Source organism: Schistocerca cancellata, chromosome 11 (genome assembly GCF_023864275.1).
Source record: "Schistocerca cancellata isolate TAMUIC-IGC-003103 chromosome 11, iqSchCanc2.1, whole genome shotgun sequence".
Taxonomy (NCBI): Eukaryota; Metazoa; Arthropoda; class Insecta; order Orthoptera; family Acrididae; genus Schistocerca; species Schistocerca cancellata.
In genome coordinates, this window is record NC_064636.1 from 137,292,670 (window position 1) to 137,311,353 (window position 18,684).

Here is an 18,684-nt window from a genome sequence, read left to right on the forward strand (position 1 = left end):
CCTATTGAATTCTCTATTCTTTAAATGGAACAGCTAAAGGAATGTGGTATGTGTCTAGAGAAAAAGAACGTTGGTGAATTTTACAAGGATGAATATAGGAAAGGAGGATATTGTAGAATGTGTATAGAATGTAGAAACGAACATCAGAAAATTGAAGTTACTTGTGAATGTGGTAGAACTGTATTGAAGAAATCACTCAAACAACATAAAAAATCAGCAGTTCATAAAAATCCTATCGCTGGTGAAGAAGAAAGAATTAGGAAAATTTTAGGCATGGAATGTATTGCCATATTCTCCTTTTATAAGAAATTCTGGTGGGTGTTGGCTTATTTCGGCTCACTCTCGAGCACTCTGTTAACTCAGAGGCGGGTCTCCGTGATGCGGTGACGTACAGAAGGCAGAGGCCTGAAGCTCAGTGGAGGACGAAGTGGAAAGCGTTCCATAGCAGGTGTTTTGCACTTTTTTTCTTACGTTCACCGAGTCATTTACTGTAGCTCACCATCATTTTCTTACGTTCTCCAAGATGAGAAATTGAGTGAGTTAGACCTGAAAACAATGGTATTGTAGGACGTTTCAGTGGGTTCTGGCTAAGTTTTGGCGAAATAGCGAGCGGAGTGGGTGAGCTAGTGAGCCAAAAGTGAGACAGAACCCGCCGAAACATCATACTTCGGCTTATGTTCCGATACTTCTCCAACGAAAGCACGGATTACACAGAATCGTGAAACCGTCTTCGGTTTCGCATAATGACACTGCATTGACTCTGAACACATCTAATCGCACCTTGACATATCAGTGATGTAGAATTTATCTTCCTGCTATTCCTCCGTCTCCTGCAGCCCACAGAGCTTTATCGCTGCCGCTGCTAGCGCTCCGAAATGTCGGCAGTTTAACTCTCTCGCGAGTAATGGCTCTTTTCTGACGTAAATGAAAAAGGTAGCAGTCAGACTTTACATTTAGCACGGTAATAAGCCAGTAAACTTGTAAACGATAAATTACGTCGGTGGCCCGCACGTAACTGTGATTACGCTACATAAAGTCACATTTACACTTATGCATCCACAGACAAACTCGCAAAAGTTATCTTTTTTTCCCAAATGAAGTTGCCTATCGTGTTCTTTACTGGAAAATGATACTGCCTTCCACTAACCACTTGTGGCGTCGTGTTTGCATAACACTTCCACCTTCCCACATCTGATGACGTGTGCTTTATTATGGACTCTGTCCACGTATAGAAACAGTTCAGTAGCTGTCGGTGTAGTAACGGAGGACATATAAAAAATGTCACCTTCAGGCTTCGTAATTATCACGTTCGCAATCACACACGCCGTGTGGCGGTCGACCATCGGTTTCTTCACGTGCAGTGATAACGACTCGCTGTCCTGCGACAGCGGCTGAAACTCGCACGCAGGGAGTGGAGAGCGAATCGCAAAAGTCGTCGTTCATCCCGACAGAAAGTAGCTACCGCATCCGTCACTGACAAATGATATAAGCGACAAAATTTTCCATAATCGATCACTCAAGGAAGCTAAATGTTTCGTCAACTCTTCGTCGTAATTACACTTCTCCTCAGTTCACAGGTTTTCAGTTCTTCAGAAAAAGATAAACCAGCAATTAATAACAAAGATGTGCGGTATAGGAAATGCCGCGGAAACAGGTTTGGGGCGCAAACATTCTGTTACGACTCGGAACGGCGTTTCTCGCAGCGACATTCTGATGACACATGCTCTCGGCATTCTTGTCGCTCTGAATTTGAGCAACAAATTAAGATTCGACCAACGTTGCCAAAATGAGCTCCTCATCACTTTCAAATGCAGAAACCACCAGAAAACCACTAACAAAAATCCCCCTACTGTCGCAGTCACTAAAATGCCCATTAAAATTGTTTTAAATTATTGTGAAAGAAAACAATAAGTATATTAGTAGTTTCCTGTATTGTTAAGTTATAAAATATTCACAATCACTTAATGATCATACAATAAATAAATGAGCAAGTCAGTATCAGGAACATACTAAAAGTTCTACAACAACAGCTAATTATTTAAATGACTTGGTCTTTTTCAGATGAATGATTTTTGTCTGCTCTGTATCCCTCCTGGAAGGCGGCGCGGGGGTAGCAGCAGGAAAAGATGAAAATCTCTCGGTACTGCAGAGTGAATTAAAACCACCTTTACTTTAGCAATCAAGAGTAATACTTAACTTTGCTTATGATTTGTAATATGCTTGCCTGGTATTTTACCCCATCCCTTTAAGACATTTTCAGCTATTTAAGTATTATTCGTGGTGCAGAGCTGCGCTACGAACGAACGAGCCGCTGCCGCGGCGCATTCAAACTGCATCAAATGAAACCAGCCATACCGCACAGAAGCGGACAGGTAACAGTGGACTGAAATTATTTGTTTCAGCTTTCGCGATTGCAGGGCAGGGCAGCAGATCTTATGATGTGTTTTACAGGTGGGCGCGGGCTGAGGATGATATATTATTGACAGTGCAAGAAGATAATTTACCTTCATAACATACAAGAAATCCTGCTGTGCGCAGTTCTGGTCTGGCAAACATTATAGTAAAAGGATATTTTTCTCTGATAATAGTCTCATGTTCTCGTGTTAGTGGTGGTACTTATTGGGGTTTCACTCTTAACAAAAATCCACTGCAAAATTTTGATGTTGAACAAACATTGCGTACTGTAACATCAGTATTGAGGTGCGAAGCCGAAGCGAAGTGTCCCGGCCGTCTGCCCGTCATCAAATGGGCGGAAATCTGTAGCGGAGCTCGTAGACCTCTCCCGCTCCGGCCAGACTGCGCTGTCGTCGGTGTCTGTGGTCACTTAATAACTTGCACCTAAGCCGTGGCGTCGTTGCTGTCCATACCACACAGCACACACCCCCGACCTCTGCCAGTTTCCGGCACCGGAACCGCTACTTCTCAGTGGAGAAGCTCCTCGGTTTGCCTCAGCAGGGCTGACTGCACACCGACTGCCCAAAGCACTCGGCTGCCCGGTCCGGCCACCCACGCGAGGGCTGGCTGAGCTCCACAGCACTGAAGCTGTGCGGTGTGACGGGAAGCGGCGTTAGCACCGCGGCTGGGCCGGCGGCGTCGATGGAGGAGCTGTGGGTATTTGCGCGCTGCCGGCTACACTGTCTCAAAACACTGAGACAGTTTACAACTGTGACACTCCTTCTACTGTGTTAAACGTTCAACACAACTTTGTACCCCTTAGCGAGTAGATACTGGCAGTACAGGGTTATTACAAATGATTGAAGCGATTTCACAGCTCTACAGTAACTTTATTATTTGAGATATTTTCACAATGCTTTGCACACACATACAAAAACTCAAAAACTTTTTTTAGGCATTCACAAATGTTCGATATGTGCCCCTTTAGTGATTCGGCAGACATCAAGCCGATAATCAAGTTCCTCCCACACTCGGCACAGCATGTCCCCATCAATGAGTTCGAAAGCATCATTGATGCGAGCTCGCAGTTCTGGCACGTTTCTTGGTAGAGGAGGTTTAAACACTGAACCTTTCACATAACCCCACAGAAAGAAATCTCATGGGGTTAAGTCGGGAGAGCGTGGAGGCCATGACATGAATTGCTGTTCATGATCTCCACCACGACCGATCCATCGGTTTTCCAATCTCCTGTTTAAGAAATGCCGAACATCATGATAGAAGTGCGGTGGAGCACCATCCTGTTGAAAGATCAAGTCGGCGCTGTGGGTCTCCAGTTCTGGCATGAGCCAATTTTACGCGGGCTACGCGTGAAACTTGCCCGCACGCGTTCAACCGTTTCTTCGCTCACTGCAGGCCGACCCGTTGATTTCCCCTTACAGAGGCATCCAGAAGCTTTACACTGTGCATACCATCGCCGAATGGAGTTAGCAGTTGGTGGATCTTTGTTGAACTTCGTCCTGAAGTGTCGTTGCACTGTTATGACTGACTGATGTGAGTGCATTTCGAGCACCACATACGCTTTCTCGGCTCCTGTCGCCGTTTTGTCTCACTGCGCTCTCGAGCGCTCTGACGGCAGAAACCTGAAGTGCGGCTTCAGCCGAACAAAACTTTATGACTTTTTCTACGTATCTGTAGTGTGTCGTGACCATATGTCAATGAATGGAGCTACAGTGAATTTATGAAATCGCTTCAATCATTTGTAATAGCCCTGTATTTTAAATTTTTCGATTCGGTTTATAGTTACGCGAAATATTGACGACAATATTTTTGTTGCCCTTAGAAGCACTTAGATAGGCAACATGCAACTGATACGGGTGTCCCTTCTGCAGTATAGTTTGGACCCAAAGGTTTCTAGATTACTTTTCCTTCTCTCTATTGGGTGTTATTCAATTACTACTAAAAGGTACGGCCAAACTTTCAGGAAACATTCCTCACACACAAATAAAGAAAAGATGGTATGTGGACATGTGTTCGGAAACGCTTAATTTCCATGTCAGAGCTCATTTTAGTTTCGTCATTATGTACTGTACTTCCTCGATTCACCGCCACGATTTCATACCGCATACTCTACCTGTGCTGCTAGAACACGTGCCTTTACAAGTACGACACAACATGTGGTTCGTGCACGATGGAGCTCCTGCACATTTCAGTCGAAGTGTTCGTACGCTTCTCCACAACAGATTCGGTGACCGACGGATTGGTAGAGGCGGACCAATTCCGTGGCCTCCACGCTCTCCTGACTTCAACCCTCTTGACTTTCATTTATGGAGGCATTTGAAAGCTCTCGTCTACGCAACCCCGGTACCAAATGTAGAGACTCTTCGTGCTCGTATTGTGCACAGCTGTGAAACAATACGCCATTCTCCAGGGCTGCATCAGGGCATCAGGGATTCCGTGCGACGGAGGGTGGATGCACGTATCCTCGCTAACGGAGGACATTTTGAACATTTGCTGTAACAAAGTGTTTCAAGTCGCGCTGGTACGCTCTGTTGCTGTGTCTTCTATTCCAGATTAATGTGATTTGAAGTAATAAAATGAGCTCTAACATGGAAAGTAAGCGTTTCCGGACACATGCCCATATAACATATTTTCTTTCTTTGTGTGTGAGGAATGTTTCCTGAAAGTTTGGCCGTACCTTTTTGTAACACGCTGTATATATATATAATTCTCACTATGAATGCAGAGAAATAAATGCAAGATAAGTCTTTGCAAATCTACAGATGTGTACATAGGAAATTTCTTTGGTGTACACCTGCTCTAAATTCGATAGGTCACAAGTAAAAAAAGTGTAGCTCGTATTTGTTAGAAGCACCTTTCTTAGCGACTATATCGCAGTTTAACATATACAGTCCAGCTCCGCCGATTGAGTTGTTCCGTGCGGTCACGCATTGTCATCCGCAAAAATAAAGTCAGGTCCGAATGCAGCGCTGAAAAATCAGGCACGGGAAAGAAGTGCAGTGACACAACGATACTGACCTGTAAGCGTACCTTGTTCAAAGACCCGAAGGTTATGACTTGCCATACGACACTGAGGAGCTAAAGAAACAGGTACACCTGCGTCATATCGTGTAGGGCTGCGGCGAGCACGCAGAAGAGCCGCAACTCGCCTAACGTCTGAAGTAGTGCTGGAGGCAACTGACGTCATGAATCCTGCAGGACTGTCGATATATCGGTTAGAGTACGAGGGAGTGGAGATCTCTTCTGAACAGCACTTTGGAAGGAGTCCCAGATACGCTCAATAATGTCCATGTCTAGGGAGTTTCGTGGTCAACGAATATGTTTAAACTCAGAAGAGTGTTCCTGGAGCCACTCTGTACCAACTTTGGACGTGTGGGCTGTCGCATTGTTCTCCTGGAATTGCCAGAGTCCGTCGGAATGCACAATGGACATGAATGTATGCAGGTGATCAGACAGCATGCTTACGTACGTTTCACCTGTCACAGTCGTATCTAGACGTTACAGGGGTCCCATATCACGCCAACTGCACACGTCCATACCATTAGAGAGCATCGACCAGCACGAACAGTCGTCCGCTGACATGAAGGATCCACGCATTCGTGAGGTTGTCTCCATACCCGTACACTTCCATCCGCTCGATACAGGTTGAAACGACACTCGTCCGATCGGGTAAATTGTTCGCAGTCGTCAACAGTCCAGTGTCGGTGACGGCGGCCCGAGACGAGATGTAAAGCTTTGCACCCTGCAGCCAATGAGGGTACGCGAGTGGGTGTACCCTCGTCCGCCGAGTATAACGCCACGTTCAGACTCAGTTACATCTTCATAAGCTGCCGCTGTAGCAGCAGTAAGCGGTCTGACAACTGCGCCAGACACTTGTTGTCTTATCCAGGCGTTGCCGACCGCAGCGCCGTGTTCTGCCTGTTTACATGTCTCTGTATTCGAATATGTATGCCTATAGACGTTTCTTTGGCGCTTCAGTATGTTTCCCACAGTATACAGTAGATACTAATTGTAATGTAATTACAGTCAATTGCTGGAACTTTACTCCCCTGTATCGATAGCAACGACGAAATGGCAGTAGCTGTGCCGCTGCTTATCTTTGCGCATATAGAGTCTGTGTCGCAGAGTCGGGAGGCAGAGCAGCTCGAGTGAGGAAAGAGTGCGGAGGCGACTGTGCTCGGCCCGCACCACTGCGGGCCCGCCTGAGCGAGCCGCCACAGGAGTGGACGGCGGAGGGAGCCGCGGCAGGAGTGGACGGCGGAGGGAGCCGCGGCAGGAGTGGACGGCGGAGCGAGCCGCGGCAGGAGTGGACGGCGGAGGGAGCCGCGGCAGGAGTGGACGGCGGAGGGAGCCGCGGCAGGAGTGGACGGCGGAGCGAGCCGTGGCAGGAGTGGACGGCGGAGCGAGCTGCGGCAGGAGTGGACGGCGGAGGGAGCCGCGGCAGGAGTGGACGGCGGAGGGAGCTGCGGCAGGAGTGGATGGCGGAGCGAGCCGCGGCAGGAGTGGACGGCGGAGGGAGCTGCAGCAGGAGTGGACGGCGGAGCGGCCCGCTGCAGGAGTGGACAGCGGAGCGAGCCGCAGCAGGAGTGGACGGCGGAGGGAGCCGCGGCAGGAGTGGACGGCGGAGCGAGCCGCGGCAGGAGTGGACGGCGGAGCGAGCCGCGGCAGGAGTGGACGGCGGAGGGAGCTGCGGCAGGAGTGGATGGCGGAGCGAGCCGCGGCAGGAGTGGACGGCGGAGGGAGCTGCGGCAGGAGTGGACGGCGGAGCGGCCCGCGGCAGGAGTGGACGGCGGAGCGAGCCGCAGCAGGAGTGGACGGCGGAGGGAGCCGCGGCAGGAGTGGACGGCGGAGCGAGCCGCGGCAGGAGTGGACGGCGGAGCGAGCCGCGGCAGGAGTGGACGGCGGAGGGAGCTGCGGCAGGAGTGGATGGCGGAGCGAGCCGTGGCAGGAGTGGACGGCGGAGGGAGCTGCGGCAGGAGTGGACGGCGGAGCGGCCCGCGGCAGGAGTGGGCGGCGGAGCGAGCCGCGGCAGGAGTGGACGGCGGAGGGAGCTGCGGCAGGAGTGGATGGCGGAGCGAGCCACGGCAGGAGTGGACGGCGGAGGGAGCTGCGGCAGGAGTGGATGGCGGAGCGAGCCACGGCAGGAGTGGACGGCGGAGAGAGCTGCGGCAGGAGTGGACGGCGGAGCGGCCCGCGGCAGGAGTGGACGGCGGAGCGAGCCGCGGCAAGAGTGGACGGCGGAGGGAGCTGCGGCAGGAGTGGATGGCGGAGCGAGCCGTGGCAGGAGTGGACGGCGGAGGGAGCTGCGGCAGGAGTGGACGGCGGAGCGAGCCGCAGCAGGAGTGGACGGCGGAGGGAGCCACGGCAGGAGTGGACGGCAGAGCGAGCCGCGGCAGGAGTGGACGGCGGAGCGAGCCGCGGCAGGAGTGGACGGCGGAGGGAGCTGCGGCAGGAGTGGATGGCGGAGCGAGCCGCAGCAGGAGTGGACGGCGGAGGGAGCTGCGGCAGGAGTGGACGGCGGAGCGGCCCGCGGCAGGAGTGGACGGCGGAGCGAGCCGCAGCAGGAGTGGACGGCGGAGGGAGCCGCGGCAGGAGTGGACGGCGGAGCGAGCCGCGGCAGGAGTGGACGGCGGAGGGAGCCGCGGCAGGAGTGGACGGCGGAGGGAGCCGCGGCAGGAGTGGACGGCGGAGGGAGCTGCAGCAGGAGTGGACGGCGGAGCGAGCCGCGGCAGGAGTGGACGGCGGAGCGAGCCGCAGCAGGAGTGGACGGTGGAGGGAGCCGGGGCAGGAGTGGACGGCAAGGCGAGCCGCGGCAGGAGTGGACAGCGGAGCGAGCCGCGGCAGGAGTGGACGGCGGAGTGAGCTGCGGCAGGAGTGGATGGCGGAGCGAGCCGCGGCAGGAGTGGACGGCGGAGGGAGCTGCGGCAGGAGTGGATGGCGGAGCGGCCCGCGGCAGGAGTGGACGGCGGAGCGAGCCGCGGCAGGAGTGGACGGCGGAGCGAGCCGCCGCAGGAGTGGACGGCGGAGCGAGCCGCGGCAGGAGTGGACGGCGGAGGGAGCTGCGGCAGGAGTGGATGGCGGAGCGAGCCGCGGAAGGAGTGGACGGCGGAGGGAGCTGCGGCAGGAGTGGACGGCGGAGCGGCCCGCGGCAGGAGTGGACGGCGGAGGGAGCTGTGGCAGGAGTGGACGGCGGAGCGGCCCGCAGCAGGAGTGGACGGCGGAGCGAGCCGCAGCAGGAGTGGACGGCGGAGGGAGCCGCGGCAGGAGTGGACGGCGGAGCGAGCCGCGGCAGGAGTGGACGGCGGAGGGAGCTGCGGCAGGAGTGGACGGCGGAGCGAGCCGCGGCAGGAGTGGACGGCGGAGGGAGCCGCGGCAGGAGTGGACGGCGGAGGGAGCTGCGGCAGGAGTGGACGGCGGAGCGGCCCACGGCAGGAGTGGACGGCGGAGCGAGCCGCAGCAGGAGTGGACGGCGGAGGGAGCTGCGGCAGGAGTGGACGGTGGAGCGGCCTGCGGCAGGAGTGGACGGCGGAGCGAGCCGCGGCAGGAGTGGACGGCGGAGGGAGCTGCGGCAGGAGTGGACGGCGGAGCGGCCCGCGGCAGGAGTGGACGGCGGAGCGAGCCGCAGCAGGAGAGGACGGCGGAGGGAGCCGCGGCAGGAGTGGATGGCGGAGCGAGCCGCGGCAGGAGTGGACGGCGGAGGGAGCCGCGGCAGGAGTGGACGGCGGAGGGAGCTGCGGCAGGAGTGGACGGCGGAGGGAGCCGCGGCAGGAGTGGATGGCGCAAGAAAGTTTCAGTTACAATGAGTAATTTATTTAACCAGAAACTTCGTTTAACTGTACTTTAAAAATTTTGTATTTCAGAACAAGTCCTGAAAGTCATCAGAAAGAGAAAACGGAACTGGATTGGACATTGAGGAGGCACTCTTTATTGAAGGAAGGAATAAAAGGAATGGTGGAGAGAAAAAGGTTTCGCTTGCTCTCTGCTTTGTTATTCCTCGCGTAACAACTAATATATGAGGTAAAATATGTTGCTACGAAAAGAGACCTGAAATACTTTTCAGGGATGCTGTGCTGTGACTTTCTTTGGATCATTAATTTTCAACAAAACAAAATATATTATGTTCTTATTATTCTGGATCTGGTTTTCTATTAAGGGAACTTGTTTCGTTACTGTAACTCGCTCTAAAGTTCAACATATCTCCCTTACTTTACAGTTATTGAAAAGGTTACTGAAAATTATTTCGTTATCAATACTGATGTTACAGTACGCAATGTTTGTTCAACATCAAAATTTTGCAGTGGATTTTTGTTAACAGTAAAACACCAATAAGTACCACGACTAACACGAGAACATGAGACTATTATCAGAGAAAAATATCTTTTTACTATAATGTTTGCCAGACCAGAACTGCGCACAGCAAGATTTCTTTTACGTTATGAAGGTAAATTATCTTCTTGCACTGTTAATAATATATCATCCGCAGCCCGCGTCCACCTGTAAAACACATCATAAGATCTGCTGCTCTGCTCTGCAATCCCGAAAGCTGAAACAAATAATTTTAGTCCACTGTTACCTGTCCGCTTCTTTGCGGTATGGCTGGTTTCATTTGATGCAGTTTGAATGCGCCGCGGCAGCGGCTCGTTCGTTCGTAGCTCAGCTCTGCACCACGAATAATACTTAAATAGCTGAAAATGCCTTAAAGGGATGGGGTAAAATACCAGGCAAGCTTATTACAAATCATAATGCAAGTTTTCACTAAGTAACTCTATTCAAAATATTTAGAGAAATTAAATTATTACATACCTTTACAAATCAGTACCTAATGGCGTGCTTCTCTCAATCTTGACAAAAGAATGCTACACAAGCATACAATATAACGTCACAGGCTCTGCCTACTCACGTAACTCCAAGACGACGACAGAGAAGTTAATGTTCGGTCACTAGTATTTATACTCGTCGTGACATATTCTCATCTTTGTTTGATATTTTATAAGTATCGTCTGTGGCGGTTTCAGTACTCGCCGACACTGATATTATCTTTAAAAAAAATTGGTACATAATTATATACGAGTATAAAACATGGCACACTACGGTTTCTTTCTACTACATAAAGTTCACACAATCGTTGTGCACGCAATTACAATCATCCAGTTCATTTATTCTTTTCTCCTTCTTTACCACATATAATATGTGTTTTGTTAGGAGACGTTCAATGCCCCCAGGCAGCAATTGACTAACGTTAAGAATGTTCGGCAATATTCTGCCACTAACGTCAGCTTCGTCATTGTTTCTCACCTTATTTCGAATATTCACTATTCACTTGTTTGCTCTTTTGCACTATAGTTTTATTTGCACTGTTTATGGTTTTCTCACACTTTGCGAGGTGACCGTAAACCTAGTGCCAGGGTCATTACAGTTTTCTGGCTCCCCCATTCGGGCGGTCAGGAAACCTGGGAAAACTGCGCCGGAGCCATGGTCATCTCGCCTGGTTTGCAGTAAAACGGTCCATACGCTGCCAGAGCGTCTCTCAACACGCGAAAATGTTTCGGATCACACACACTAAATGTTTCCGTCGAGCGATGTTCGTTTGAATCGACTCCGAACGGATCACTAACTGCCGTTTTTACACACAGTAAATTTATTGTTCATTGAGCACTGCACTATGACAGTTAGTCACTCAACACTCGACTTATTCCGACGTATATATTGGTGCTGATACAACAGTCATTTTCTGTCCCTGCTACACTCAATATTCCGTCCTTTCCTAGATTATTTAGGCACACAGTTTATTTTTAATGCATATCAACTGTTCTTTGCATAATGACTCTCATCAATATTGAGTCCATTGTGTTTACCATGTCATTACACACTTTTAGTATTGTTACTAGACATATATGGCTATTTTGTAATTATTTAAAGGTGTGTAATTTTTGGTACATAGTTTTCTTTTCCTTTTTCGGTGTTGCTTGCCGGGTTATCACTCATCTAGCAAACAGATTTTACCACGTGCATGACAGCTGGACTTGGGCATATTGCTCAATAAATACTTCATTTAGTTTTAGAATTTTTTTAATGATCTGTCCTATAGGACTATGGTGTAGTTTCCGCATAGATTGACTCGATTCGCGTACCGCGTAATTAATATTCAAGAACGTGTACCAAGTACACAGGCTTCAATTGAAGCATCGATACATACAAAGCGTAGGTTACACGGAACGGGTTTGTCTTTGATTGAATTCCGCTCCAGTGTCGTTCTCAGATCACTATTGGCAGTAACATTACATCACATAATTGTTTTGTACTACAAAGTCATTCTTTGTCCGGTAGAGACTCTCTCAGGGTTCCTTAATTCAAACACAATTACACCTGTTACATTACTATATGAAATCTCATCATTAATTGTACATACTGACTGCAAATGAAAAATGATTAAAGAAATTATTCATTACCTTAAAAACAGATTGTTCATTGCTTGATGATCATATAGTATTTTACTGACACTAATTGTCTGTAAACAAAATCTTCAGTTTGCATGCTATTGCTCAGTGTATTGATTCTGATTTCATGCTAAGCTTATCTATTAAATGTTTTGCTTTCTAAAAATTTTAAATACACGCAAATTCTTTCTTAAAGCTAACATACTTATGCTCTAAAGCACAATTGAAATCTTCTTACTGCTACTATTTACATCTGACAGGTCACTGAATAAATAATTTCACATCTTTACGTGGATACAACCTTTTTATTTTCCCCGTCTGAGGGTGCGCTAACAAACACCTACATTCGTGTGGCACCTTTATTACTTCCCTGAATATATCAATTGCCACTTACTATTTTGCTTTATGGTGGCTGAGGATTTGGGGTGGTTACGAATAAGCACCATGTCCCCTACATTGTATTTCTGTTTGTTAGTTACACCTCGGTCGTACTTCTTTTTTCTCTTTGCGGCACAACAGGTTAAGTTGTCCCATACCTTTTTTATCTTTTACCTCTCTTGTTTCCGCCCTGGCTGGTAGTCTCGGGAGAGGCGCGAGCCATTCATTCCCTGTCTCATCAACCCCTTTCAATATCTCTACCGGTGGGTATCCTGTACTTGAGTGGGCTGTTAAATTGTGGATTTCGACAAATTTAGGTACCAACTCAGACTATTTTGTGTGTCGGTTTCCAATGTAAATTCTAAGGAACTTATTCAATTCTCTGAATGCTCTTTCGACTGAACTCGCTTCTGGGTGAAACCAGGATACCAGAATATGCTGTATACCTTGTTCCTGTAGATAATTTTTCGAATTGCGACCCGTGAAATAAGTGGCATTGTCAGTTGTTATGGCTTCAGGTTTCCCCACTTGAGGCAAGTATTCTTGATTGATCCGTATGACTATGCCTTTGGCAGTAGCTGATTTGATACAATAAATTGTCAAGTATTTGGAAAAAATATCGTACACTGCCAGTATATAGTTCATACCTCCCCTGGCCATGGAATAGGGACCAGCTACGTCCAAAGATAGTAATTGAAGTGGCCAGAGTGGAACTATGGGATGAAGTTCAAATTTTGTGGACCTAATATAGTGTTTTGCTTTCTGGCATATAGCGCAAGTCCTAAATGTTACTTGAATTTGGTGTTTCATTCAGGGAAAGCAGCAGTATCTGGCAACCAGTTCTGAGCACTTCCCAATCCCTGCATGGCCCCATGCCAAGTGCGTGTGCCATATTACGACTTTGACGGACTGGTTAGGTATGCATACTGCCCAGCAGTCTTCTTTCGTGCTAAGTTTATGGTAGAAAAGGTTGTCCACAGTTTTAAAACCTTGCTCATCTCTATTGTTAGCACCATTTTCAGCGTTACTAATGATTTTTGCTCACATCGGATCTGATCTCTGTAGTTCAGACACATTTTTACACATGTATAGAAAATCCTTCCTGTACGCATTGTCTCGTACCAGAAGCACTTTATACTCAGCGGATTGTTCTAGCATTTCTGCTAACTGCGGTAATCCTACCGGCAGTCGCGACAAAGCATCCGCTACTATGTTATCTGGGCCTTTTATATACATAATCTTTATTCGGTATTCTTGTAATGTAATCATCCATCTCCTTAGTGGGGTATGGAATAGCTTGCATGGCATCAAAAAACTTAACGCCTGGTGGTCGCTATACACTTTAATCTCTTTTCCATACAGATAGTAATTAAACTTTTTCACAGCCCAGACTACGGCGAGCGCTTCCAGTTCGGTTGCCGAGTTGGCTCTCCCGCAGCTAGTTAGAGTCCTGCTGGCGAAGCCGATAGTCTCTACTGTGGCCGGGTCGTTGCCTTCCCCCCACTGCAACAGGCGCGCTCCCAAGCCATAGGAACACGAGTCGGCGCCAGACAAAAATCTTTTGATAGGTCCGGGTGCTGCAAAATATTTGCATTCAGGAGGGCGATTTTAATTGCTTCAAAAGCTTGCTGACACCTGTCTGCCCAAACCCACTGCACATTTTTTCGCAGTAGATTTAACAATGACTCGTCATTTAACAACTGATTGGGTACAAACCTCCTGAAAAAAGACGCAAGTCCAATGAACGCTTTCAATTGTCTCTTAGTTCGGGGGCTCGGGAATTCTCGGATCGCCTCTAGTTTTTTGTTGTCTGGGCTGATACCAAGCGGCGTGATAACGTGTCCAAGAAATTTAATTTTATTGCGTCCGAATTTTGACCTTTCTAAATTTGCTGTCACGCCTGCCTGTTTAAATTTCTTTCTCTATGCAGCAATTCCAGATGTTCGTCCCAAGTAGCAGTAGCGATTACCAGGTCATCAACATATACTGTGATTTTTTCTAACAAGTCTGGACCCAGTACCGTGTGCGCAGCAGTAATAAATATTCCAGCACTTACACTCAACCCTAAGGGAAGTACCTAGAATTGGTAACTTCGTCTTCCGAATATGAAGGCTGTATACTTCCTCGATTCTGGCGTAAGTGGGATTTGCAGTACGAACTTTTAAGATCGACCGAGGTCAAGTACTGCACTCCGTGAAATTTTTGTATCTGCTCATCTACATTTTCTGGACGAGTTCTGACAGGTATAATAATTTCATTGATGTCCCGTGCATCTAACACTAGCCGGATTTTTCCGTTGGCTTTCGCCAGTGCTACAAGAGGACTACTGTACGGGGAGAGAGAGGGCTCAATGGTATCCCAGTCTGACATCTTCCGAATCTCTTTAGCCACTACTTCCCTCCTCGACCAAGGGATGGAGTAAGATGCGCGACAGTACGTTTTGTGGGGCATCACCTCTATGTGATAGTGATTCCCCTTCATTATACCTGGTCGGTCGGTAAATACCATGGTATATTCCGACAGCAGCTGCGTTAACTGTTGCTTTTGTACGTTGCTTAAACTTTCAGATTCCTGTACTTTGGTTTGAAATGCATCAACATTTGTTTCAAAATTTCTATCTTCCACACTAGGATAATAAAGATGTCACACGTGAATAATCATCTAGGTGTAGTACCCAGGGGTTCCTACATTTGATATTAATTCGGTTACAACATGGCACAAGTACCTCCTTCGATTTCAAGATAGACAACTCAGTCCTCCTATCTTTATTGACTATGCTTAGTTTTCCCGAGGAGAGGTCGATCACAGCGTCCCTCCCACGGAGAAAATCTGCTCCCAGAATGCAGGCCACCTTTAACCCTTTAACAATGAGGAACCAGCTCACTATCGCTTCGCCCTCCTTACAAATCTCCACCTGCACCTGGTGCTTAACTAATTGGCTCTGTGCACTTATAACTCCAGACACCTTGCAATTATTAACCGGTTCAAAAATGGTTCAAATGGCTCTGAGCACTATGGGACTCAACTTCTGAGGTCATCAGTTCCCTAGAACTTAGAACTACTTAAACCTAACTAACCTAAGGACATCACACATATCCATGCCCGAGGCAGGATTCGAACCTGCGACCGTAGCGGTCACGCGGTTCCAGACTGAAGCGCCTGGAACCGCACGGCCACACCAACCGGCTGACTTCTACCATTATTACCATTTTGCGAGTGCACTTGCCGCTTGTTACCGCCCCCACCATTTCCATGGTTGTGGTTTGTTGCACTATTATTCCTGTCATTTTTACACCCTGGTCCATTGTTCCGTGAGTGATCACACGCTGCTTTTGCGTCTTCCTGGATTAAGTTTATCGAATCTAGAACAGACACGAAATGTTCCATGTCGTTCTCTGGTAGGTGTATTAGTTTCACTTTGATAAGAATGGGTAGATGTGATTTTAGGAGTCTTATTATGTCTCTTGGTGGGATGGGCTCATCCCAGTAGCGCGTCTTGTTTATATACTTCTCGAAATACCGTCTCAGATTCCCAACACGGGGTGAGTACGGTTCGGGATTGTATACTTCTTTTCTGAGCCGCTCTTGTATACAAGGCGACCAGTACTTCGACAAAAACGCCCTTTCGAACTGTTCATACGTCATGCAGCTGTCTGCTACTTCCGTAGCCCACAACGCTGCATCACCCTGAATGTATGACATTGCGTATTGAATTTTCTGTGCTTCGTTCCGCACACTAGGCAAGATATTTTTAAAGCTTTTTGTCAGAACAACTGGGTTTACCGACTTTCGTTCCGTAGTAAACGTTTCAAACTGCCTATTTTTGATCAAACTTTCTTCAACCAATATTTTTGGCCTATACTGGTTTGCTCCTGGGACGTAGGCTGTGTGCTCCGAACCGAAGCTACAGCTCTTTGCATTATCGCCTAAAGATTCACCATTGTTGGGTCGCGCATAAGTTGGTGCGTTGCCAAAAACGCTGGCTGTTGGCGACATAGTTTCATGTTTGCTGCTTTGTGCTAAGCCCTTTTCCAAGTCGTATATCAGTTTGCTGATATTCACTTGGCTCTGCGTAATATCCTCACTGAGTATTTGTTTGATGGTTTGCACGTCGTTCTGTACTTGACTATTTGCTGCGGTACGGAACGATTCGGAATCTCTATCTGCCTTGGCTGCTTGTATTAATATTTTTGTCGATCTCGCTATCCCTAGCTTCTAGCCACGAGTTGAATTCGGTTGCAATTTTAGTCGCTTGTTCGTTCCACTTCTGCTCTACAAGCTGTGTGGATTCTGTTTCTAGCTTTTCTAATCGGTTGGCCAAGACACCTATCTCGTCTACAATGTTAGTGTTTGCTATTTGCAGGTTGTTGACCTGTACAGTCAACTCCTGCACGGCCTTGGGTATCGACTCATAATTCTGTTTCATACAGGCAGTCTCTTTTTTCATAATTTCTAACGATTGCACGAGTTGCACGAGTTGCCGGTCACGCTCAGCATGCGGGCGATCCCGCTCAGCTCGCTGTGTGAGAAAGCTTTCAACTTTTTCGTCCTTTTCAGCTGTTGTTGCGCAAATTTTGACTGGTAATCCAGCACGCGCTCTAATATCGCCTGAAGTGAATATCCACCAGGCAGATTACCACTCTCTGGTTCCTGCCTTTCTGGGGCTGGTGCAATTTCTTTATCTGCATCTCCTTGAGCACTGGTGGGCGGTGGCACCACTTCCTGTGCCCCGCCTCCACATTTTCACGTGGTATATCCTCAAAGAGAGTACCTGTACTGCTTAATGCACCCGTCTCTACATTTCCTGCACCAACTAATGGCTGCCCCTCAGTATCCATATTGCTCGGACGTTGACTACGCAATTTAACCATATTCATAAATTACCTACTCGAACACAGGATCTCACAGTTTTGCCACTTGCACTTAAAATATGGTAATTTATCTACAATACACTGCGCAATAAAAATTACTATCTACACTCAATTTTGCCCTGTCATAAATACTAACGCCAAACTACGCACACCACTAGCGATATGAGATCACTTCACTGGAGTTAAGCTTCTACGAACAGGACAACTACACTGTAGTCTTACCTTTAGTTTATCTGATTTCGGGGATCGGCCGCCCCCGGATTATGTAGGCGTTACAGTTTCTCAGTACTATCAGGATGTTTTCCTCTGACTCGCTTGCAGTGGTGCATTTTTCATGAAAGAATTTTTGTACATTAATTAATTCATAGCATTAATCATGAGACACATACATACATTTATCACTATATATATATATATATATATATATATATATATATATATATATATATATATATATATATATATATATACAACAATAGACAGTGAAAGAAAACACACAAAACAGTTGTCATTTTCGTGGCCACTGCAAATTCTGCCCCCACGCTTTTGTGCGGCAGTTTAGCTGTCTCTCTGCTTTGTTATTGCTGGCGTAACAACTAATATATGAGGTAAAATATGTTGCTACGAAAAGAGCCCTGAAATACTTTTCAGGAATGCTGTGCTGTGACTTTCTTTGGATCATTAATTTTCAACAAAACAAAATATATTATGTTCTTATTATTCTGGATCTGTCTTTCTATTATAGGAACATTGTTTCGTTACTGTAACTCGCTATAAAGTTCAACATATCTCCCTTACTTTACAGTTATTGAAAAGGTTACTGAAAATTATTTCGTTATCAATACTGATGTTACAGTACGCAATGTTTGTTCAACATCAAAATTTTGCAGTGGATTTTTGTTAACAGTAAAACACCGATAAGTACCACGATAACACGAGAACATGAGACTATTATCAGAGAAAAATATCTTTTTACTATAATGTTTGCCAGACCAGAACTGCGCACAGCAAGATTTCTTGTATGTTATGAAGATAAATTATCTTCTTGCACTGTTAATAATATATCATCCGCAGCCCGCGTCCACCTGTAAAACACATCATAAGATCTGCTGCTCTGCCCTGCAATCCCGAAAGCTGAAACAAATAGTTTTAGTCCACTGTTCCCTGTCCGCTTCTTTGCGGTATGGCTGGTTTCATTTGATGCAGTTTGAATGCGCCGCGGCAGCGGCTCGTTCGTTCGTAGCTCAGCTCTGCACCACGAATAATACTTAAACAGCTGAAAATGCCTTAAAGGGATGGGGTAAAATACCAGGTAAGCTTATTACAAATCATAATGCAAGTTTTCACTAAGTAACTCTATTCAAAATATGTAGAGAAATTAAATTATTACACACCTTTACAAATCAGTACCTAATGGCGTACTTCTCTCAATCTTGACAAAAGAATGCTACACAAGCATACAATATAACGTCACAGGCTCTTCCTACTCACGTAACTCCAAGAAGACTCGTCGTGACATATTCTCATCTTTGTTTGATATTTAATAAGTATCGTCTGTGGCGGTTTCAGTGCTCACCGACACAGAT

General features: G+C 47.4%; 2 protein-coding genes across 2 annotated transcripts in view; both read left to right on the plus strand.

The window, feature by feature from the left end:
- Positions 1–1,639: 1,639 nt before the first annotated feature.
- On the plus strand, positions 1,640–8,274 carry LOC126108343 (uncharacterized transmembrane protein DDB_G0289901-like). Its single transcript, XM_049913558.1, has 2 exons — positions 1,640–1,654; positions 6,661–8,274. The coding sequence occupies exons 1-2, from the start codon at positions 1,640–1,642 to the stop codon at positions 8,272–8,274; spliced, it is 1,629 nt and encodes a 542-aa protein (XP_049769515.1).
- Positions 8,275–8,290: 16 nt separating this feature from the next.
- LOC126108344 (uncharacterized transmembrane protein DDB_G0289901-like) overlaps positions 8,291–18,684 on the plus strand; it is a 58,213-nt gene continuing 47,819 nt past the window's right edge. The window contains exon 1 of the mRNA XM_049913559.1: positions 8,291–9,215. Coding sequence (XP_049769516.1) covers positions 8,291–9,215 — 925 coding nt within the window. The remainder of the gene's footprint in view (positions 9,216–18,684) is intronic.